Consider the following 25,104-nt stretch of genomic DNA (forward strand, 5'->3'; position numbering starts at 1 on the left):
AGACAGGGGGAGATTGCCCGCGCGGTGGGGCTTTTTTTTTTTTTTTTTTTTTTTTTTTCTCCAGGAAAAAAGAATTAAATGTGTGAGAGAGGAAAGGAAAAAAGGAAAAGAAAACAGGATGGGGTAGCTGGAAGAGGTCACTGCTGGCTATTGCAATGAAAAGACTTTATTTCTGAAAGCATTAAGAACTTTGTAAAATTAAATTAAAATGTCTTTTGCTGTTCATTTGTCTATAAACATAAGTCCACTTATATTTTTAAGCAGCAAGCACTGTGTTTGGACTTGGAAAAGGTTTAACAGGTCACCAGGCATAGCTTAAAGAGAAAAGGCTTAAAGTGAGGTTGAAAGGAAGGAGCGGCATAATGGCTGAAGGGAATTTCAAGCAGACGGGTGGAAAATTCACCTGCTGGGGAAGATAGCTAGGAAGAAAGAAGCAGACAAACTGAATAATGCTGATCTTTAAAATTTGGAAAACATATGATTTTGTTGTGAAAAAAATCCACTGAAATATTAAATCTTTGGGGAAATGTAGAGACTTCATAGACACTTGAAAAAACAGAAAAAATTAAATTTTGTGGAAAGAAAGTACCCTTTGGCCATGAGAGATTGGTGAGGATTGTGTGAACTGGGATGGGGAAGGAGCTGCTTGAAAGCAAAGGCTGAAGCACGAACTCTCTCCAGGCCAAGAATACCATGTGTACACAGGGAGTTGACTTGAGACCGTTGGAGCTGCTTACAAATTATTGTTAAGCAATTGTTGGAGGCATTGATCCTGAAAAACACATCTGCCAACTTTAAGAGAAAGCTTAACCAAAAAGTGTTTAGCTTCGGGATGAAGTGAAGCTCAGGTATATAAAGGCTCTGCTGGAGGGAGATGTTAGTACTGTGTTGTACAGAGCCAGAGCTCGCCATAACAACACCCAAGGTGCTCATTCAAACCCCTCCTGAAACCAGTGGGAGCTTTATTGCTGCCTTCAGGTTTCTAGAGGATCCTCCACTCGTGCCCAGGAGATCTCTGTGGTGACCATGTGTAGTATCTGCCTGATGTGACCCCTTCATACACACGGGCCAACCGAATGGTGAATGTGTAGTTCTTGTGTATGTATGCGTGTACATATACATGCATAAAAGTGCAATGTGTGGGACTTCCAGACCTTGGGCAGTCTGTTGGGACTACTGCTCTGAGTGTCTGGAAACCTTGGACAAATGGCCAAAACCCCAGGGAGGCCCAGACTTGGGGGAAAAGTGCCAGACAGTGAGTTTTTTTAAGAGATGTTTGGACTAATATGGAAAGAGGAAGTAGAGCAGTGTGGGCTGTGCAAGCAAGAGGAAGAGGCATCATCCCAGGAGGGGCTCTGGGGAAGAGCAGTCCCAGTTCTGGGAAAGGTGGGTGGCAGAAACAGAAAGTTTTTGTGGGAAAATATGGTTAAAAAGGTGAGACAATGCTACCGCTCATTCAGCAGAGCCTCAGTGAGGTGAAGCTGAAGTCAAGCTGATTGCTAGCAAGCATGAAGTGTTTTTCCTGTGAGGGCAGGGAGATACTACTGGGTGGCTTTAGACATTGGACGAACTTTCAGGGACTTGGCACTCCCTAGTTAATGGGGGGCGGGATTCCTGGCAGGGAACTGTGATGTGTCCACATGCTTATGAGTAGAAATTGTTCTTGGACTCCATGGAAGGTGGGGAGGGATACAGAATACCCTGGGGAAGTCAGGCTGGAATGGTGGGTGGGATGAAGTGAGGAACTATGACTTGGAAAGAAATGGAGGACTGGAAGTGCTCTTTGCAGATTTAACAAGGGATCAAAAAATATCTAGAGGGCCACTGTACCAGAATATGGCCTGGAGATCAAGTCATGGGTTGGATGTGATGGGAGTAGGAAATACAGAATTTTCCTTTGAGGAAACATGACACCATTAAAAGTTTCATAACTATGAAATGGCAGGAACAGTAGGAACGTCACTGCCTTTGCTTGCTTTCCCTTGATGTTATCCTGGAGTGAAACTACCAGCGAATACACCCAGGCCTGCTATCTGATATCAATTACACCACTCTACTCTGAAGTAAACATTTTGGACTGTGTAGGGGAACCTTCGCATCTACAGTGCTGTAGCAAAGCTCAGGATGTGCTTTTTGTGCTTCACCTCAACCCTGTATGTGTGTGCCTCTGTTTCTATACGTTGCATCCCACGCTTAGGACCACACACTAGCTAAAGTAACACCTGAGTTGAGTAACTCTTCCGTTGCCCTCATGGAGTTTGACTAGCCTTAAAAAAAAGAGGATTTGAATGCAGACAAGCTGCAGGGCCAGCTCTGCAGCGGGTGTAAGACATGATGTTAGTTGACTTCAGGGGAGACATACCCCTCGACACTGCGCAAAATCAGCAACAACGGTTGGCCAGCAAGACTCTCACACCTTTTGCATTGCACATTGCCAAGTAAAGCTTCCATCGCAGGGATGAGAAAGTTATCCTGACACATGTCCTCCTCTCCCACCCTGTTTTCCCATGATTTAGAAAATTCCTTAAAAAGCAGAGTTACATTAGACTGGTTCAGTTTGTTCTTGCTTGACCCGATTTACTTGGTTGTGCCCTTGTTTTGCTTCAATTTTTCCCCCTTTCTTCCAGCTGTCCATTCGTTTCATTAAAAATCCAAAAATCCATAGCAAATTCTGCTGTCAAGGGTTGTCCTTTGTGTAATTTGAAAGAGAGATGCATAATCCCGGTCATTGATGTTGAAATGCGAAGCATGAGGGGCAGTAATCCGGGCAGAGGCAGAGCTGCAGCCTTCCGTCCCCAGTGTAAAGGCACAGCTCCATCTTGTGGGCATTTGTCCCATCTTCTTCCTCACCACAGTGGCAGCTCTGGCAACTTCATGCATGACTGGATATACCACCTTCAGACAAGTTATTCTGGTGAAGAAGGTTCAGCTCAGTGATTTACTATACAGTTTTTAAAAGCTGGATAAATGTAGGTGCTATACAGCTGGAAAAAAAACCCAATGTAAATTGGTTGGATAAACATTGTTTTAGATTAATAGGTGTTATTGAAACCACTGTGCATTGAATCTAAGTGGTTCATGTAACCAAGCTGATGCATAACACAACAAAGCGCAGCTTATCTGGCACCTACTAACAACAACTTCTTATGTGGGCTGTCTAGATCACTGCGCAAACAACCCTTGCCAAAACGGAGGGACCTGTTCTCTTGCTCATGGCTATAGGACGTACCACTGTACCTGTCCCGAGGAATTCACGGGCGAGGACTGTCAGATGAGTAAGTATCTTCTTCCATGAGTGTTACATCATGAAATACGAGCAGTAAGTGGAGTTCATTAGTGTTTGCTTAATGAAAAGGTAGCGCTGTTGTGATGGGAGGGACCACTGCAGCATGAATGTTTGTGTAGGCAGATTTCCAAATGGTTATGACAGACAATCCATTACCAACAGGACAGCTGAAAATAGCTTGATTATGCAGTTATAAATCCAAGCATGCTCTGAGCCAGTGAGGTATTAAGCTTTGGGAAACACAAAGAGCTTCTTCCTCCCCCTTTGCTGTTTTTAAGATTTAAATATCACTTATATGGTTGGAAATGACTAATAATATAATCCAGGAGGTAGGGCAGGGAGACATGAAAAAAACCCAAAATTTCAGGTGACGCCTTATCCCTTATGTATATGCACACATGGGTCTAGTACAGCTTTTCGTGTGATGTCAGCTTTACACCCGGGCACTACTCCACCTTCGGGGAAGTCATTCTCAAAGGAAGACAGTCAGGCCAAAAGGCTTTGCTTGGTTTATTTTTCCATTTTTATGGTGGTGTCACTCCCAATTTGCTGCATGTCAAGCGAGGAATTAGGCTTTTACACAGAGGGTTTTCAGTTGTGCTTGCTTTTCCCCGCAGCTCTAGGTTTCTCTCTCAACATAAGCAAAGAAGTCTTTTTCAGCCCTGGTGCTCCACTGTCTCTAGCGCAGCCCATCATCCATGGATGATGCAGTAAAGTGGGACAGACACAAGTATATACCACTGATTTTATTTTTTATGTTTGCTGAATGGACTTTTGGAAGGGCTTAAGTAATGGTGATGCTGTCATGCTCACAGGGCTTTAGGAGAAAGCCACCTCTGCCTCGAGGTCCTCGGAGCTGCTGCTATAGTGGCTCAGTGGCTCCACACTGCGGAGGCTGGCTTGCTTGAGAAGCACCAACTGTCAACAAACATGTGTGCTCAACAGGAAAAAAAGAGATGAGCAGGGAATGATGGAGACTGTGGTCCCATTCCTCACAAGAAATAACCTCAGAAAGCTTGTGTTGATTTTTAAACTGTCTTTCAGAGAAATGTTTTGACAACAGTCTCTACGAGTTCTTTGATGTGGGCATGAGCTGGTCAAGAGTCGAACAAGGAGCTGTGGAGCAGTGCGTGTGTGAGAACGGCCAGATCGAGTGCGAGAGTGTTGAACACAGAAGTAAGGCACTATTTTGCATTGCAGACATTGGCCTGCATGGAGTGGGGATAAAGGACAATAAGGATGTCAAAACCTGAGTGGTGTTACACGCAGTAATGCTGCTCTCGCAGCTCATGTACCCTCCCCTTCCCTTTCCATCTCTAAGCAGTAATGCTGACCCCCAGGAAATCACTTCAACATGTCCATCCTTATTTGTGGAAGCAATTATATGCATTAAGCTGAATTTTAGGGACACAGCTCAATGCTTTCTTCACCAGGCATGCAATCCTGAACTGCATCATGTAAGAATATGCAACAGACTGTATAGTAGAAGTGGTAAAATTTTGACCTTATGAGCTCTCTTCCAAAACTGTAACATGCCTGAGAGGCACACCCTCCTCTACTCTTCCCCTGCACACCTGCAATCACACCATATTGCTGTTTCACATCTGGCATTTCTTCCCAAGCCTGTCTCCCTCTTGAGCTGCCAGCGTGTAAATTCCACCCGCCTCCAGAATCCCATTTGCCCTGTGTCAACCCCAGAGTCCCCATGATTTTTGGCCCAACATAGCCATTCCTGGCCAGGGTGATGCTTATGTTTTGAAGCCTCCTCCTTGTTTTGGGGCTCCCAGGTGCCCAACACAGCTTCCCAGCTTGCTGCAGGGCACGCACTTCAGGTTGTCACTGATCTGGTGAAGCCATCACAGCACCTCCCTTTTGGAAGGAGAAGTGGTGGGAAGCAAAACATAAGCCTCACTTATATATGTGTTCTGGTATGACTGTTCTGTTATTCAGTCTGGCTGACTTTCACCCTGCCAGTACTGAGTAAAAGAGCCCTCTGAAATAGGTAGGTGTTTTTACTCCCACCTTACAGAACTGGAAGATAAAGCATGGAGAGTGTCGGTGGCTTTCTAGGATGTTGAGAGTCCATGGGAGAGTTGGGAAATTTGATAGGACTTAATACTTCCCAGTGACAGATCCTAAATATTTAACTGAGCTCCCTGCTATCACAAATTTTAATGCAGCTCAGTGGCAAACTTGGAAATGGTAGAACCCTCTGTACAAGCGGAAATGCTAATGCCACCACCGTCACCACTAGTAATAATAATCACCATCCCCATTTTACCTATTGTTCATTGGTAATATTTTTCTGACATTATCCAATAAAAGTAAAAACAATGAGACAGACCTCAGTAGGCAAAAACCAGCAGTTTCCTTTTCTTCAATTTATATCAACTGTAGATGTGAGATGAGTAAAAAAGGAAAAACTTTCCCAAAATGCATATGCACGGAGAAGGTGTACTAAAGAAAGTTAAAATAGACTGATTCTCTTGCATAGTTTGGTTTGATCTTTGGTTTCTGATTGTAGGTTGTGTTCATGGTCATGACCCTTGCATGAATGGCGGAGAATGTAAAATGGTTACCTTCAGTGGGAAAATAGTATGTGATTGCAAAGGAAATTATGCAGGAAAGTATTGCAATATTGGTAAGTATAACAACCCACCGGTAGGCAGAGAATTTGGAGTTTTCATCTGGGTGTGAAGCTGGTGGTTTTTGCCTCTTTGTTGTTTTCTGCCTTTGCATGCATCTCTTGTAATAACTGAAGAGTCACACAGAACAAGTGTTTAATGTATTCCTCCAGTGTAGAACATAACACACTCTTCACCACCGAGACCCTGATTCTAAAAATATGTGTTCATGTCCTTAACTCTATGGAAAATTAAGCACAGCAATTTTAATCCAATTACTCATGCCCATAGAAAGAGCTCATGCTTCCACTTGGCAGGATCAGTCGCAGGGTTGTACGCTGGTGCAAATGGTTCCCCACAGATCCATGCATCTTATGCTGTCCCCTCATAAAGTAGCGATTTACGCTCTGACAAAATCTAGCAGCTAGCTGTATTTGGTAGCACTAGATTATTGTAGGAAGTAGACAAAGATAAAATGCACACCCTTTGTTTGGGTTACCTTATACTTTAAATTAATAGCACATTTGCCCAGTATGGCTTGCCTAATAATCCTTACTTGCACTGGTGGGTCAGGGCAGAGAAATTCGCATTTTGGTGTCTACGTGTTAGTTCTGTGTTTCTTCCTATTAGATGCTACATAGTTTTTGATATAATTTTCTTCCAGAAGATTTAACATTTCTCACTGCAGGGGTTAAATCTGCTTGTAAAGCTTACCTGCATGCTAAATCCTCAAGTTATGTCAGTAGCTACTTTTCAAATACAGCAGGTTTTAGGCATAAATTATAACAGACCTTCAGCCATACCAGCCTGTGATCCCATTGACTCACTAGCTATGTTTTTCCGAGAACATAAATCCCAGGGCTCATCAAAACTGAAGACAAGACTCCTGCTATCTATGGTGGGCACCTAGCTGGTCTGAACGGGTGGTGGGGTAAAAAAACATGGTGATGATCACTGGAATTGGTATCTGGTATTCTTTTTTTGCAATTCTGGTGGTTAGCAAATGGTGTAGCCATCTATTCAAGCTGGAAAAAAAACCCCAAACATTCGAGAGACCAGCAGTACAGCTGGAATAACAAATAACAGGAGTGACTTGGCAAATTGAATGGCGTATGAACTGGTCCTGAATTTTCACTCATCAGGTACCCAGTGAATCATGCAAAATGGGCCTATGACTCTTTTAAGTCCTTGCTAAGGAGCAATACTGTAGCTCTAGGCTGGTTTTTTTTTGTCCTTTAGCTGCCCTAGTGAGATTTGTCCCAGGCTTTGCGAATGCTGCTGTGAAGATTTGGTCAAAGGACTGCAAGTGCACGGCACACGTGCGACCTGGTGTCCCGGGAAGGACTGCACACTGCTTGTCTTCAAATAAAACTGCTTTTCAGATTCCTGCTTCATTATCTGCTTCCCCTGCCCAAAGCAGCAATGCTGTGCATAAACATCCACCCAGCCTGGATTATAAATATCAAGATGACAGTGTTATAGCTGTGATACTGGTTTCTGTCTGACTAGCTTAGAACAAGAAAAAAGCAGGTGCTCTTTGATTACTTGAAAATAATAAAGCAAACATTTGGTTTGCTAAACAAATGGCTTTAGATGCTTACAATCCATCTGCGTTCAGTTGCCTGACACCCCCACACAAAATGGGAACTGAATGATTGTGTTTATGTGTCAGGGCCTTGCAAACAAGTTTAGATATAATAAAAAAACCCACCCTTTTTGCCAGGATTTAGTCATTCTAAATTAATGCAAATAAATTAGTGCTGGAGTTTATATACCTGGTAGTACCATCACACGAGGGCAATGGCACACTGGTGAAAGCAGCAGGAGCTTGTGTTGTCAGAGCACAAATGATTTTTAAATATGTCTTGGATTAATTTTTTCTTCAAGCCTTCAATTTGATGCTGTGAGCACAGCTGGATTTTTTTCTTTGTTTTTCTTTTTACTGTCTTGTGTAGTTTCCCTTGTCTAACAGGACTGAATCGTGAGGTTACGCTTTAGTCTGAATAGCTTATGGTCATAATGCTTGATTCAGAGAAAGTTACAGTGTCTCCAAAATCTACTTTATTCTAAATTATTGGGGCAACCTTAAACCCAAGTGATGATTTTTTTTAAAAAGAAAACAATCAATTTAAATAACAGTAAGTACCCCAAAATGTTATTGAGCTGTGATGTGTTTGAGGTCTCTCTGATGTCATAGAATCATAGAATCATAGCATCATAGAATTGCTAAGGTTGGGGGGGACCTTTAAGATCATTAAGTCCAACCATCAACTTACCCTGACAAAACCACCTCTAGACCATGTCCCTAAGTACCACATCTACCCTTTTTTTAAACACCTCCAGGAATGGCGAATCCACCACCTCCCTGGGCAGCCTATTGCAATGTCTAATAACCCTTTCAGTGAAAAACCGTTTCCTAATATCCAATCTAAACCTCCCCTGACATAACTTGAACCCATTTCCTCTTGTCCTATCTCTTATCACCAGGGAGAGAAGGGCAGCCCCCACCTCTCTACAACCTGCTTTCAGGCGGTTGTAGAGGGTGATAAGGTCTCCCCTCAGCCTCCTCTTCTCCAGGCTAAACAACCCCAGTTCCCTCGGTGGGTCCTCATAAGGCTTGTCCTCCAGACCCCTCACCAGATTTGTAGCCCTTCTCTGGACACGCTCCAACACCTCAATGTCCTTCTTGTAGTGAGGGGCCCAAAACTGAACACAGTACTTGAGGTGGGGCCTCACCAGTGCCGAGTACAGGGGGATGATCACTTCCCTAGTCCTGCTTACCACACTATTCCTGATACAGACCAGGATGCCGTTGGCCTTCTTGGCCACCTGGGCACACTGCTGGCTCATATTCAGCCGGCTGTCCACCAACACCCCCAGGTCCTTTTCTGCCGGGAATGTCCTCTGCCCTTGACTTCTACAAAACATCCAGCCTTCATATGTTTCTAATGGAAAACCAGCTAATTTATCTTGATGTTGCACTCACAAATATTAATAAATGAAGTGCCATCCTGGGTCAGATCACAAGTATTACGGTGACTCAAGCACTGTCAAAGTAGAGGATGAGTGAGGAGTCAGGTAAGTAGCAGGAAATTACTGAGAAATACTTCTCCTGGTTGAGGATTTTTGTAGCAGGAGGCTGGACCATCATATTTGATAGACCTTTTCCTGTTTTACATGAATTTGTCTGAACAACTCCTTTATGCTTTTGCCTTTCACAACATGCTGTGTCAAGAAGTTCCAGAATTTAAATAGATTTGATGAGAAACAGTCTTTTCTATTGTTAGCTTAAAACCTACTGCCTGGTAATTTCATTTCCCCCCTTTGAACAGTGAGTAACAGAATAATCATAACTTTTGTGATTTTACAGAAACCTATTTATCTGTCCATCAGTTGTTTCTTTTTTTGGACTTGAGGTCCCTGTCAGTACTCAAAAATCATCTTTTCACTGATCTTAAAATTCTTTTGCAAACAGTCATTATATATACGTGTATATATGTTGTCAAGCCATTATCATAACGGCCATGCAGCTACTGGCAAATGATGAGCTGACTTAAAAAAAAAATAATGGGAGGTGATAAATGTAACATAGGAGATATCTATAACAAAGGAGATTGATACACAAAAGACAGTTTCTAATATAGATTTCTATTCTTTGTGGTAATATATTATTTTCTAGCCCTTAAAGAAGAAACCTTCAGTACTAAAGAAAGAACGGCCATTTAAAAAAATGTTCTAACACAGTTTATATGCATAAGATTTCGGTGAAGTTTAATTTCAAGGGAAATTAAATACATCACCAACAAATCCCTCCCTAAACAGATGTTGTTTAAAGTTGTTGAAGGATCAATTTTTAATTCAGTTTAATTCATAATAATTGCCCTCAAATATTCACTTATTTTCAGAAGTAAGGATTTTGTATTAAAAGCGTAGCTGCATTCACTTTGGAGACAGAGTTCGTGCTGAGAGCATTCTGAATCTAAGCTTTAGTTGAAGATTGAGAAGTAATTATCCAACCATGAGTAGCAATAGTTGTCTTATTGTACAGATAAAGTTACAAAAAAGGCTCAGACCCAGCCACTTTGGCCGTGATAAATGTGAGGAAAGAAGCGAAACCTGAGAGGGATGTGAGCATGGTATTTTATCTCTGGCCCAAGTTGGTATAGGGAGGGGAGAGGGAATTTTTTGGGACATGTTTAACGTCAAAAATATTTAGCTTCATTGGAGGTGATAACTTATGACAAACAGTTATAAACATGTAATTGTAAAATTACTTCGACATTTTCTGTTTCTTTGAACCGATAGGAGCCATGGTAGGGATGTTGGGTGAATACAGAGGGACACACAGCTAAAGAAAGAGGAGGAGCTATCTGGCCAGAGGACAGACAATTCATTATAATAAGCATTTATGCAGATGTTAAAGGGAGTTGGAGAGTGAAGGAAGGAGATGTAGAAATTTTTTTTAAGGCATTGGCACCTTTAGGTTTCTATGGTTGAAACCCCACCGTTGCATTCACACTGTTGGCCTTAGTTGTTATGCAAGTGGAAACTAATATATATTTCGCCCCATTTCCTGGGTAAAAGCACTTCCTTCCCCTTATGATTGCTTTGGTACTGCTTTTGAGTGTGGGTTGTAAATTGGTGGGTCTCATTTGTATTTTTAGGTTTATTCTTGATTTATTGGAGGGTATGTTAATGGGGTATCTTTATTCTGTTTAATCAGTTGCCAAGCCTTTTCCTGAAGCATTTAGTCTCTGTAGGTGGCTTTGCTGTGTTACTGTTGATCAGAGGAATAGCTGGTAGTCATGTGTGGATAACTGAGGTGGGGTTTAACAGTGTGTATTTCAATGGTTTGTGAGCTTTCAACTGGATTTTTAGGGTCTAGAACTACCTTAGCTGTTGGGTGGTACCTCGTTCTTGTTGGCTAGCTGGGGTTTATTTCAGGCCTGTTTGTTGTATTAGGACTCAGCAACAGTTCAGGGTGTGCTCTTGAGGAGCTATTTGTGAAAATAAGGTAGCCATGCAATAAAGTAAATAGGTGGGATGGATGAGTTGTGGCAGATTTTGGTGCTTTTCATGATTAAACTAATAATGAGGTAGAAAGCAGCACATGGAAAGCCTGGTTGGATTTGTGTCTCTGTGGCTGTGGGTTACAGTAGATGGTGGGTTTGAGAGTATTGGGAGGACTGCACAGAGGATTACATGTCTTGAGTTTCCTTTGGATTAAGGGTTAGGTAGCAATAATATTTTTGCTAGTATTTTGATCATGATGAAGTATGAAGTTGTTAAGTTGTTGAAGGTATTTTTGAAAACTCTTTATGTTATCTAGTGTTTTTTTTTTTTCCTAGTTAGGCTATGGGTAATGGAATTAGAGGGGTACCATAGCTTTAAAGAAAGTATGAGTTGGAATGCTGATTGCAGAAGGCTTATGGTTATATAAGGAGACGTGTTGTTGTATGTCAGAAGCAGGTTGAAGACTTTTAGAAAAGGAAGATGACAGAATAGCTGAATATATAATTACATACAGGAAAAAAATCTCTTGGCCACATCTTTGGGGGTTAAACTGGGGGAGTGTGAAGTAATAAAAGAAGTAAAAAAAGACAGCAAACCCATATTTTTGGTGGTTGTTTTACTGAAATATGCTGTTTGCAGTTTTCTACTAAAAAAGGTACTTTAGTAAAGGAAATTCAGCTCTGGAGGCTGGAAGGAAACTTTTAAAACTTTTTCTTCTGAAGAAGACAGTGAGAAGAAGTTATAGAGTCTTAACTTTTTGGTTTATGTTTACTGATGTTATTTATAATCCACTAGAATGGTTTTGGATTAGTGGTTGATTTTTTTATTTTCCAGGATTCCGGGGTGGGGGGGAAGAGAAATAGGGTGAAGGATAACAACGTGGCCAGTTGGATGACAATGATAAGTGAGTGTTCAACCAGTCAGTCCCTCACTGAGTTTGAGTAAGTAGAACTGCTACTAAGAGTTGAAGAGAATTTCTAAGTGGGGCTGAGATGCTGCTTGTTGCTTGCATGTATGGAGCATTTGGATTAGTAATAAAACTAGGATGAAAAAGAATAAGGTTGGTATTCCTCCATGGTTATAGAATAATGGATGGAATAACATAGAAAAACATCATTATGATTTGATATCGCTTGGAGAGGTGATTATGCTTTTTGCAAGGCTAAAATTTTATGGGTCCCCTGGGAGGTTGCATGAGGGCAGGGAACGGGTTAGTAAGGCAAGGATAATGAAGAGAAAGCCTAGGGCACCATTGCAGAAATAGTAATTGTGGGTTGGATTTTTATCAGATTTTTAATTATTTCAAAATAATTCAAATAACGCTAGCGTTACATGGAGAAAAACTAGGTCTATTAGACTACTGCCTGCAATGATACATGGTAGGAGGGAATGGAAGATGAAAAAGTGAGTGAGTGTGGCATTATCAACTAAGAACACACCTCTGGAGAGGGTCCAGAGGAAGGCCCTAGCAATGATCAAAGGACATGGAAGCCTGCTGTATGAGGACAGGCTGAGAGAATTGGGTTTGTTCAGCCTTGAGAAAAGAAGGCTTAGAGGAGATCTTATCACCTTGTTCCAGTATTTAAAGAATGGCTACAAAGAAGATGGACATTCCCTTTTTACAAGGAGTCACATGGAAAAGATGAGGGGTAATGGGTACAAGTTACTCCTGGGGAGATTCTGATTGGACACAAGAGGAAAATTTTTCACGCTGAGAACAATCACCCATTGGAATAATCTCCCCAGGGAAGTGGTGGATTGCCCACGATTTGACTCTTTTAAGATTCAGCTGGATGGGGTTCTGGGCCCTCTAGTCTAGACTGTGCTTTTGCCAAGACAGGTTGGACCAGATGATCCCTGAGGTCCCTTCCAGCCTGGTATTCTGAGTCTATGATTCTCTGATTCATTGCACTGAGATAGTGCCAATATAGGGAATGGTGAACAGGAGACTAGCCATAGCTATGGCTTTGCAAAGAATAATTATAAGGTGTCATTTGTGGAGGTGATAGATGAAAGCAATATGGCTATTTTTTTATTTATTTGAGACATGACAGTGGTATCAGTTAACTATGTTTTATAGAGGGCACATCTCTTGAAACGTGAGAGGACTGACATCTCTTAATCCATGCAATCTGTTTTGCTGTATAATTGTCAGTTAGGAAGGTGGTTGAAGGGAAGATGCGGTAGACATGGTACAGCAGCTCGCAGGCTTTCAGCTCATCCCTTGGATTACTGCAGAAATCTCCATTGCATTGTTTGTCTCCCCCATTTCCTTCTTTCTCCCACCAGCCCACACTGGGTGCTTCAGTGCTCCAGAGATACCCCCCCGCCCTTCTCATTACTGGCTCTCTACAGAGCAACCACTCATCCACTGCCCATAATTAATTGCTAGGCAGTCGGTCTTTTTTCCTGTCCAGAGACTTATCTTGGGTCGTACTCTTAACACATAAGGACCTACATGTATACTCAATAGAAGAAAAGCTTTCACTATGAGTTAGGCGCTCAGATACTCTTGAAAACCCCGTAAGATAGTTCATGCAACAGGTTGTTTCCCTATCAAAGTAATACAGCACTGAGATTTGCTTGTTGCTGCTGGAATGTCTTTCCTCTACCAACTGACAATCTATTTCCTTTTAGCTCTATGTACCTACCTATTTGATTGCATTTATGACTCTGTAAATCATAACTGTTGTGCTAGAATTTAAGATTATCGATAGAAAACTGAAATGGAAAAAGAGCCAGTTCTTCCTGTTATCTAGGATATTAATTTTCTAAGCTATAAGAAAATACTAGTAGAGTTTATAGATTTCTGGATTTAAACCTTTATATGAAAGAATTGAACTTACTCAGAAGGTAGATTTGTACCTTAGCATTTATGACAAACCCAAATCTCTTCAGTTTTAGCTCAGTTGATGTAAGATTTGCAAGTGCAAAGGTACAAAACCACTTTGAAGAAGAAATACAAAATATATAAATAAGTCTAGCTTCAGCGAATGAAATGTGCTTTCTTATGTTAAGATGAAGCTTAAAGAGATCTTATGTTTTCCCAGTCCTAAATCCACCCTTTTTTAACCTGGTAAGTTTCTATTAGATTTAATTCATTATAAAAAGGTGCCAATTTTCCCACCTTTTTGCCTAGTTTATGGTTCAGACAGATTGTTTGTGTGTTTCATAATCAGGCTACAGTTTCAACAAGGATTTATTTCAGTGTTAGGTGCTGTCAGTCCAGAGGTTTTAATGTTATTCAACAAACCAGAAAGCAGCACAACTATTTGAATTAATTATTCGTTCTTAATTAGTTACATGCATTATCTGCTGCTCTATGAAATCATAAACCCAAACCAAAATATTGAAATCTAGGTAAATATTATAAATATATGACTGAATTATATAGAAATATATGTTATATGTGTTCATTAATTTGCAAACTCTGAAAGCTACAGTGGGTGCTATTATTCTCACTTTCACAGACAGGTATTAGTGCATGAAAACGTGAAGCAATTTGCTTCAAGCCAGGAACAGTCCAGTCCTGGGGCTGCTGCAGTGCAGTCTCCTGCCCTGCACCTATGCATTAGACTTTGTATTCTCATCAATACAGAGTGAAAAAGATGGCAACTGCTTTCTTCAGTGCATTCGCTGTTCACTTGGCCACCTGCCTAGATATTTACAGAGTTTTTAAGTGATACAGGGAAGGAGAGTTTGTTCTGAAGGTAAACCAAATTTTCCTTTGGAAGGATGATGCGGTGGTGCTAGGTTAATGTGAACGTCCTTCAAAGCTCTCTGCGTGGTGTTTGTGTCATTTTGTGCAGCCTTACTGCTTTCAGAATACCTGAGGGGTTTTTGGTGCTTTATCCAATGAAGTGAGATGCCTGTAAAAGCAGTCTCTACGAATACTGGAGATTCCTTTCTGCCACACATTTATTGCCAGCTCAGACTAGTGGTTAGCTGCACCTGCAGTGGGGGAAGTGCAGCTCCCTGAAATCAAAGACTTTCACACCTTTCATCTCTCAGAGGATCTCGCTGCTACCCAGGAAAGATCAGGGAACTTCCAGGTGAATCAAGAAAAGATGGATCCTTCTGCAGGTGTCCAATGAGCCTGAGCTCACGTAGGAAGGAAACTTGACTTACACCCTTGTAAAGGATGCCTTGGAGAGCAACACATCCTGCAATGTTGAGGCAGTGTAAGCAATAAGCTTATATAGAGGTATACAGTTTCATTGTTCATTGCTATTAATCGTCATTGTTAATAGATGGAACAGGATCAGATGGAAATATAAATTGACAGATGTCTTAGAAAGGCTTCAGAGAGACACGAATGCCCTGTCGAGCAAACCAGCTGCTATCTAGTGAGTGACGGAGTGCTTGCTCTGACCAGTGCAGGGGGTGTAGGGCAGGCACTCAAGCCTTTGGCTCTGGAGCCTCCTGAGGCACTGCGACAGGAATGGACATGTGCTCCAGCGAAGCTCTGGACAGAGGATATTCTCCTAATTCCACCAGAGTTTTGCTTTAGTCTATGATTTTCTAAAGAATGCTTCCATCTGGATAACACAGGAGATGACCTCTTGTAAAGGCAATTGTAAGCAGAGAGGGGACTTTTGTCCTTCTTCTTCTCTTCTCTTCTCTTCTCTTCTCTTCTCTTCTCTTCTCTTCTCTTCTCTTCTCTTCTCTTCTCTTCTCTTCTCTTCTCTTCTCTTCTCTTCTCTTCTCTTCTCTTCTCTTCTCTTCTCTTCTCTTCTCTTCTCTTCTCTCTTCTCTTCTGCTCTCCTCTTCTCTCCTCTCCTCTCCTCTCCTCTCCTCTCCTCTCCCTTCCTGCCACCAGCTTATAAAGAAATTCATCTAGCATTAATAAAAGCATTAATAAAAGTATTACAGGTTGGTCAGGGATAAAACAAAGCAGTACTGAATGAAAGGGTTACTTAAAACTATCCTGTCTGAGGATTAAGACCATCAGGGGCAATATGGTTTTTTTTGTTAACAGAATGAAACGGCTTATGCACATCTGGAAGGAAAATACAGTCAAAGTTCGAAAACATTAGGAAAATTGTTAATAAGATGTTCTGAGGAAAAGAAAATCTAAAAGATACATTGTTTTCTACAGAAAGACTTCCAAAAGAAACTCATAAAAATGTTCAGGTGTGTAACTACAGAACCTGAAAACGGATCTGATGACAAAAAGTGTTGTGAAATGTTTTCAGGAAGTTAGCATTTAAAACTGGTTGAACAACTTCTATTTCATGTTGCTTTTAATTTTAAGACCTCAAACTGCTTTTTACTGAAAAATTAGAAGGCAAAGAATTGGCGAGTGACATGCTGATAAAACATCCTAACACAACTAGAATGTTTTATATGAGCTATTTCAACCTCTTGGATTTTAAAAATAAATCACAACAAGAAATTATTTCTAGCTTTAATTTTTTTTTTTTTTCTGAAAAGAAACAAATGGGGCTGATAGTGGCGTAGGTCTGCAGAGTAACTTGAATCTGCATTTGCATCCAAACTTTGATCATCTGAAAGTTTAAGCCATTTCTACTCTTACCATAGTGATTGACAGTACCGCAGGGAAGTGAATGAACAAGAAATAAAAATATATATATTATGTCCTCCATTACTTTCTTCCACGTAAGAAAATAAATATGTTTCAGAGTTATGAGAAATTGCAGGAGCTATAAAGAATTGAGAACGAAAAATTCCCAGTCAGAGCATTCCATTAAGAACTGCTGAAAGCAGACCACCTACACACTGTTTCTGACAGAGGGAAAAAGATTTTTCAGTGCCGCAACAGTTCAAAAAAGAGTATTAGAAGCAAAGGATCTGTACAACTGCAATAGTTTCAGAGATTTTTTTGAAAACTGTTTGTCTTGAATTATAGGTGATAAAATGCATTAAGTTTTGCATATAGTTCTTAATGGCCTTAGATACATAATGGGCTGTGATGTGGGTACTTGGGTGCTACTGAAAGCCAGTCAAATAAAGCTTGCTGGAGTGGAGAACAGACCGATGGAAAGCTACTAATGAAACAACTGGGTTAACCTAGATGCTTCTCCACAAGACACGAGATTGAGTCATTTTACTTCTGTGCCCAAAAGGCTCCTTATAAAACAAAGAGAAAAAAAAAAACTTTCTGAGAGAAATTACTGTTCCTCTCAACAAGTGAGACATGTAATCCAAACTTCTTAGTTACAGGAGAAGAACATGAGGGATGATTCAGAAAGGGGCCAAATTCTTCAGTTACAATCTTCTGGCAGCTTTAGCAATGACTGGCAGACCTGCTGAAACAGAGATGCACTGGCTTTTAAGCCTGACAAGGATGAGCACAACTTGTAAACACCATCTGCAAGATGTCCAAACCATTGGTATTGCAGAATATGTCCCTGGTTCTGCAGTGAAACAGAATCTCTTGTTTCATCCTCCAAAAAGTAGTCAACTTTAAATCACTTCTGAATGTAATAAATACAGCACAAATAAAAACAGCACCTGGCACTTCCCTGGATAAATGAAAGAATTCAGCATACAGCATGATGGTGGTACTTTCATGACACCATTTCAGACAAACAAAACAGTGTAACTTGCCACTTGCCCAGAAAATAAACGGCAGGGTTGCCAAGAAATGGTTACTATTGCTGGCAACACAAATGATAGACAAATTATTTTCTGTGAGCTCCTAGATTATGGTTGTTAAAATCTGGGTTTGATTTAATGTTGTATTCATAGTTACTGAAATAAAGGGAATTTGACCCAGGGGGTGAGTGGGAGAAAATATCGGTTTACCATCTCAGAAGTGTCTGCTGGGCTAAGCTAGAAAACGAATTTTGCTAAGTATTTGTATGCTAACTCATACTGAAGTTCTTGTACCAAACATTTCGACCTTCAGCTCTCAAATTTATGCCATATGCTTGCTTGTGGTTTTGAGGTTTGTTGCTACACTGATGACTTGGAAGGGTAATTGACATCAGCAGTTCATTGCTGTGATTCACTGTTTCAGTGCTGGTTATACCCCTGGGTTCATGTGTCACCTTGTTCTGTCAAAATAAACAGATCTTTGGCAATAGCTGTCCACATTGTGTAGTGTGATAGATCATCCCCACAGTGTGTTTTTCAACAGTAAAGGAATATCATGATGTTATATATTTAAGTATGTTTATAAGTTTAGAAGGAGATTCCACTAGTCTTGCAGATGTCAAGGATAAGTCACTTTGACATGGCTGGGGTAAGAAATCCTCTGAGGCTTGGTCACAATTAATCCTCTTTGTACATTAAATGGTTTTGTGTTTCCTTTGGGATACTCTGAACCGTGTTTTGAAGTGTAGACTTTCTGCTCAGTGTAGCTATTTGTATACAAATGCATCCCCATATGTTTTTCAGCCATAATGCCGGTATGCACTGTTGATAGATCTCAGCAGCTGAGTATACAGGTCATAGAATATGTATGTGTCAGACTTATCTGAAGAAAGAACTCATGTGCAGGTGACAAAGAAATGGGTTTTGGATAAGGAAATTCGATCTACTAGTAACATTTTTGCAAAACTTATATGTTTGCAATATGTAGCTGCATATACATAACATACATGGGTGCAGTGTATACATATGGGTATATATGAGGCCATAAAAAGTATTTTCCAAAATCAGGCCTTTGAAACACTTGCTGGCAGGGCAGGATTGTTGTCACTACAACTCTATCTGAGCTGGTTGACTAAAGCTCCCTTTATTGTCAATGGAGATTCAGTCAAAGCAGTCAAGAGTGTGTGGCAAGATTTATCTTGTCTTAAAAATGTCGCCTCAAACAGGCTGGATAACTTTGTTGCTAGAAATGCCTGTTTCTCTTAACTGACTAAAAAGGGAGCCTCCAGTGATGAGCTCAGTTGTGTCTAAAATTAGACAGAAGGAATCCCAGCCATATTGCTGACTTTGCTGCAGATTGCTGACTAAAATTTTCCATACACAGTACAAATTTTAGGTCTAATTTTCTGCCGTGCTGCCTGTTGAATAGTTATTTGTGCATGTGTAAAAGGATGGTAACTCACTACTAATTTTAAACAGAATTTTTAACTGCCTGGGTTCTTTTATTAAAAAAAAAAAAAAATTAAAATAAATCTTCATTTGTTATGTTCAGTTCCTGTGAAAGGTAAGAGGTGCTATAGAGAATTGGTCCCAGTGGCTGTCATTTGGGACCTCAGCAGTGAAGTAAGCATGTAACATGTAATTTTCACCGATTCCTGACCAGTGTTTTATGCTTTGCCAGTTCCTAGCCATCGGTGCTATGTTGGCAGTGGCATGGAGTACAGAGGTACAGCAAAGAAGACTGTTTCTGGACACAGCTGCTTGCCTTGGCATTCAGACTTGCTTTATGAAGAGCTTCACGTCGACAGCGTGGAGAAAGCAGTACAGCTTGGCTTGGGGCCTTTCTCTTACTGCAGGTGAGAAAAGGTCCCTGTATTTGTAAATCAAGAGATGGATGAATTGCAGAAGGGAGAAGGGCCAGGAATCTCAAAGCAGGTGTTATCCCTGTCTTGGAAATGCTAGACTGACTTTAACAACCTGACGCAAGGGACGTAAGTGTATAGAAGACAAGATTTGGTAGACAAGACTAAATCAATAGCTCGGTCTGCCAAGTGAAGCTTAGACACAAAATAATGAGGGAAATTCCAGGTAATTTTTTTTATGGGATTTTTTTTTCTAAATGAGACCTTAGTGACTATCCAAAAGGAGAAAGAAATGCACCAGCCAAACTAAAATGGTTAACTTTTGATTTCTAATTCTTAAATTGTGAAAAAATGAAAAGTTATTTGAAAATGAAAAAATCAAAGCAATATACTTCAATAATGTTGACATGGAATGTTCAATTTCTTTCATGGATTTCTTTCCAAGCAAAATTATTGCAAAATAAGATTTCACAGTGTTTCAGTTTTGATTGAACCACACATACAATAAACTACATTTCTGCTAAGGTTTACTGTACAGCCGTAATGAAGTTTGCGATATATAGGTTTGTGCTTTCTCCTCAGTTATTTTATGTTCCCACTGACTGTGAGGTCTTCATGAGATCAATGGATATAGACAAACAAAGGAAATGTTTCCTTTTAGAGAGAATCCTGGAGATGAGTAAATGCTAGAAATGGCAAATGTCAGATGCTTCTTCATTAATTACTGGTTGATGTCTAAGGTTTTTTTGGTTTTTTTGCGTGTTTTTGGGTCTTTTTTGTTGTTGTTGGTTTTTTTAATGGAAGTTAGACCAGTATTTCAGGAAGATCAGAATGTACTGCATTTCCTAATTTGTTTGGAGATAAAAAGCATGCATGCATGCTGAAAGTAGCTCTTCTTCTCTATCTAACAAAAACTAATAATAAACAGTTCCTACTCCCTCCCTTAACCCAGATCAACTTACTTCCCAAGGCTTCGTCGTGATTCAAGCACTTAAGAATGAGATTTATGGTGTCCCAGCATGGCAATTTATTGGGCACATATTTTATGCTTTGATAAAACTCGATCCCTCCGAGTTGCATCATTTATGCACAATATTCACTTGCAGATTTGAAATGCAAAGAATAAAATGGTGTAGGAGCTGATGTGTTCATGTTCTGTAGAGCGGAGAAAAAAGCTTTTCACTTTTTTGTCAGCTTGTTACAATTTCTGGGGATATCTCTGCTATACTATGTAATCCTGCAGATATCTTCTTCTTCAAATAGTCTAATTTAGAAACGTTGGTGGAAGATGACTCAACCTGTGTTGCTTCTTCAGTTCTGAGAATCTGAAAGTGCTTTAATCTTTTCTGAAGAGCAGTCAGAATAAAAAGAAAAAAATATTGAAGAACCTCACAATAACGGATAGTACTTCTGATAAATCCAACTGAAATTAGAATTACTGTTTATCTGGAGCTCTGAATTACCTTGTCTAGTTTCTTGGCCTACTGAAGATCTTTCTGGGTCTTCAAAGTTTCTGTATTTTCTCAGATGAGTAAACTGGGCAAATTTCTGGTTACTCGTATAGCGTTGATAAAGGCAATTAAGCCGTACCATGGAGAAATCTGAATGGAATGAAACCAAAATGTGTTTAACGCCAAGGTAACAAAGGGCTAAATTGTTTCTGATATTCCATTTTTTTCCTTTTTTGAGGAATACAGTATTTTCGTGAGGTAGTCTTTCATTTCCTCAGACTCTCCAGGGAATGTGAATCTGAGCTTCTCAAATTCATTTTTGCTAGCTATTCTTGTTATGGATTTTCTATGAATCTACCTGTGTTGGAATTTCCTTGCTTAAAAAAATCATCTAAAAAAGGAATCTCTCCCATGGGATCTAGTCCTGAAAATAGCTGAGCTGGTATCTGTTGAAGCACTTCAATGTGGGCTGTATTTAAACCATGTGAACATGCTAATGCATCCAAATACTTGTAGGCAAATTTTACAGGTGTTTCGTCATGTGTCTGTATTGCAGGTCCTAGAGAATCTTAGGCTTGGTTAGCTTTAAGCATGAAGAATGCTACTGAAAGGCTGCTCACCCATTTAGGGGTTAGCAGGTGCTTCAGTGCTTTGTCAGACGGCTCGAAACCTGACAGTCCTCTGCATGGTGCAGAGGAAAAAGCAGAAAACCTTTGGGAAGCTTGGAACAACAATGTGGTTAATGCTTGTAATTCACTCCCCCTGAATTGATTAGAAATCCAGATGATGATGAGAAACCATGGTGCTACATCATGAAGGACAACAGTTTGTCTTGGGAGTATTGTGATGTTCCATCTTGTGGTATGTAAAGGCTCTCTTAAAGTTCATGTTTGAATGAATGAAGAAAGATTTATTGATACTAGAACAAGCTTTCACTGTATAATTTTGAATGATCTACTGTTCTCAGGAGTGTTGAATATTTTACTGTTTGCAGTAAATCGAATGACAACAACAAACTTCTTCCGCATTTTTTGGAGTTGTGATACAATCTGTGATTTTTGTCCTGAAATACTGTGTAGCAGTGGTGCCACACTACTGCTTTCTGTCAAAATCATCCTAATATCACCAGATTTCCTGCTAGAACATGCAAGATGTCAGAAATGATTGATGCTTTTTTACAAATTGTCATCACTCAGGGAATTACAGGCCCAGAGAAGTGAATGGTCCTCTGTGAGCAAATAGAGGATGGGATCCTGAAGATGTATGAGACATAGTATTTAATTTCAAAACCTAAAGATTGTGCTCTTCCCCTAAATTAATATTTAACCATTGTTAATGTTGAAGCTGACCTTTAGAACGGAGTTGTAATCTGAAAGGTCAGTCTATAGAGTGGTCCTTTTATTTCCCCTTTATGGTTCTAATGCATTTGATCGATCACACGTTTAACGCAAGTGTCCTAGTCCTTGCTACCGCAATAGCAAAGCCCAGTCCAGAATCCCAAAAGGAAGATGTGATGTATCATGCATTCTGTTGTGCCTCCTCTAGTAGTGAAAGCTATACTTGTACTGGTAAATGAAACAGTGTCCGGGAATGTTCACAGATGCGTTTACTTTACAGTAGTACATGTGTAGCCAGGGTGTTGGGAATAGGCATAGCTTTCAGTCTTACAAGTCTTCCGAGGAACTGAATGAGATTCAGTAGTATGTGCATGTTTAATGATAATTTAACAAACCTTTCTTTTAAAGATGCCTGTCAAAGTTCCAGTCCTTAGAAATTACAAAGATTTATAGTCTGATGCCATACCCCTTTATATCTCAGCAAGCAGGGAAAGGAGGCCACCAGTTCCAGACAATGTAGATAGTTCTGCAGTTACCAGAAGACCATGCGGGAGAAGACACAAAAAAAGAAGTTTTGTGAGACCTAGGATTGTTGGGGGATCTTCATCTCTGCCTGGATCTCACCCCTGGACAGCAGCTATATACATTGGAGAGAGTTTCTGTGGGGGAAGCCTTATTCAGACTTGCTGGGTTGTGTCAGCAGCACACTGCTTTGCTAACAGGTAAACTCACCCATTAGTTTGACAGTAGGTCCTCTCCTCCTCATAGTCACCGTCTGCTTGTGACTCACAACAAACCTGAACTGAAACAAGTAAGAAAGAAGACAAGATTATAAAAGCGCAATGTCTCAAAAGGAGTTTCTGGCAATTTGAATGCCGCTCATGAACTAACAAATAGCTTGGAGTCGTGTTATCTCATAAGCCCTTACCGTGTTCCTTAAGTCTCAAAAAAGCTAAATGACCTAAATGAAGGAACAAGGTAGTGCTGAGCAGGAGATAGAATGGGAGCTCGCATGTGCAGGCATATAAGTATTTCTCTTCTTCTCAGTTACCTTTTTGAATGTTTATGCCTGCTTTGAGATGTAGCAGACATGACTGTGCTCACTGCTGTGTTTTGTTCAAAAAGGCTGAGAGAGCCAAGTGATGATTTATTAGAGACAATAAATTACCGTCGGTTGACACAAATAGAGTGGGCTGAGCTTTATGAAAAGCCAAAGGGAAGAACTGAACTGTTAGATTTTTGAGGCTGATTTCCTTGAGAGGCATTTTGAATTTTTTTGAGTTTTTTTGTTCTCCAGTTGAAGGACACTGGAGAAAATACTGACTATAGGATGCTCTTACTTTATTCTAAATATTTTCTTTTCTACAAACCCTGAACACTTTCCCTGATTTCAGTTTGATCACATTGATGGGAGAAATATTACATCATTTCATACCCATTGTTCCTTTGCATAGTAAAGAAGCCAAGAGAAACAGAAAACCTCGTGCCAGAATACATACACTGATAGCTTGGAGAGCTAATAATACCATTGTGAATGCTGTACTGAAGCATTTGGAGCTCGAGCCACAACGCATTTGTTTTTCAAATGTTGTGAAATAGCTACTAACTTTGGCAGCTATTCAGGACATTTCCACCCACTTCCAGCTGGTGGTTTGGTACATACAGATTTTCCATAATTGCTGCATTGTAATTTGCACTCTTCCGTATGTTTAGTACCACAATTTCAACTGTTTTCCGCTAGGCGACAATAGATACCTGTGCAGCTAACTTCTTTTTTTTTTTTTCCTTTTCTGTAACCCCTCCTGTTTTATTTCTTTTCCTGAATGAACCACCTGTAAGCCATAGTAGAACCATTCAGTGCCTTTCAAATTTATTCTAAGTCCTATCCTGGGAAGCAAAAGTCTGATTTTCAAGGGTGTTGGTTTACCACTGCAAGAATGCTGAGAAAATCCTGGCCTTATATATCAATTGATGAATATTTTATTGTCTTCTTGTTTTCCAGTCACAGAAAGAGTAACTTTGTGCTTTTCTTTGTTAATTATAAGCACAGTTATTGTTGCAGGGTAGCTGCCGGCTGTCTGTGTTGCAATTAGCCAGAATCTCTTTCCTCTAAGTACACTGCTTCGTGCTCAGTACTGGAGGAGACCACAGTGCTTTTGTTTCTGACGGGGGCAGCTGATGTACAGAAACACAACTAGAGAATCTTTGCAATAATGCTCACCACTCTGCATCCGTGCATGATGCGTGACAGCAGATATTTTCTGCTCCTGCACTGGATAACAAAACATATGAGTGCTCCAATGTTGAAGACGCTTGCTAAGTTCATTGTAGACTTACACACATGCAGATCAAATTGGTTCTAAAGCAAGAGTGAAATTTGAATTCCATTACTTTCAAAGCTAGACAATTTACTGTCTTTCCAAATACTTCCCTGTTATTCCCAAACGCCCCTTTTTTCCCAGCTGTTTTACTGGTTCTTATTAGTTGTCTGTCCTGTGACACTGGATATGAGAGGACTGTGGTCTTTTTAAAGTAAACAATCAATGCCTGAAAAAGACGGTGTGAATTACAAAAACTGTATTCTTCTCTGAGTGTGGTTTTTCCCATTAGATCAATATGCTGTTGGGACGTTCCTCCACCAAGTTGCTTTTGATTCTAAACAACAGATTTAACATAGATCAATCTAATCTCAGAGCAGAGGTGGTGATAGCTCTCAGGTGGAAGCTACCCAGACATTCTTGAGCTCTCAGTCTGCCAGCACCTTTAAAATCTTGACCGACACTTGTAATATTTTAAGAGCCTGGTTTCCCAGAGAAATGAAATATCCACCACAGACTCATCTTTTGGTCCTTCATTTCTTCCTCAGTAATTTTTGTACTCATTGGCAAAGTCTGGTCGGAGTTGACTCAGTTACATTTCTAGAACAAGAAGTGCTTGCAGCCCCTGAAGATGCTTGTCAGCCAGGCAGCAGCT

The 25,104-nt window shown here is 40.4% G+C and overlaps 1 protein-coding gene across 1 annotated transcript in view; it reads left to right on the forward strand.

Annotated features, from left to right (window-relative positions):
• HGFAC (HGF activator) overlaps nucleotides 1-25,104 on the forward strand; it is a 42,819-nt gene that overhangs the window by 11,226 nt on the left and 6,489 nt on the right. Inside the window, exons 5-10 of the mRNA XM_009890518.1 lie at nucleotides 3,162-3,275; nucleotides 4,331-4,462; nucleotides 5,811-5,927; nucleotides 19,163-19,337; nucleotides 21,570-21,655; nucleotides 22,613-22,853. Coding sequence (XP_009888820.1) covers nucleotides 3,162-3,275; nucleotides 4,331-4,462; nucleotides 5,811-5,927; nucleotides 19,163-19,337; nucleotides 21,570-21,655; nucleotides 22,613-22,853 — 865 coding nt within the window. The remainder of the gene's footprint in view (nucleotides 1-3,161; nucleotides 3,276-4,330; nucleotides 4,463-5,810; nucleotides 5,928-19,162; nucleotides 19,338-21,569; nucleotides 21,656-22,612; nucleotides 22,854-25,104) is intronic.

This window comes from Charadrius vociferus, unplaced genomic scaffold (genome assembly GCF_000708025.1).
Source record: "Charadrius vociferus isolate BGI_N301 unplaced genomic scaffold, ASM70802v2 scaffold88, whole genome shotgun sequence".
Taxonomy (NCBI): domain Eukaryota; kingdom Metazoa; phylum Chordata; class Aves; order Charadriiformes; family Charadriidae; genus Charadrius; species Charadrius vociferus.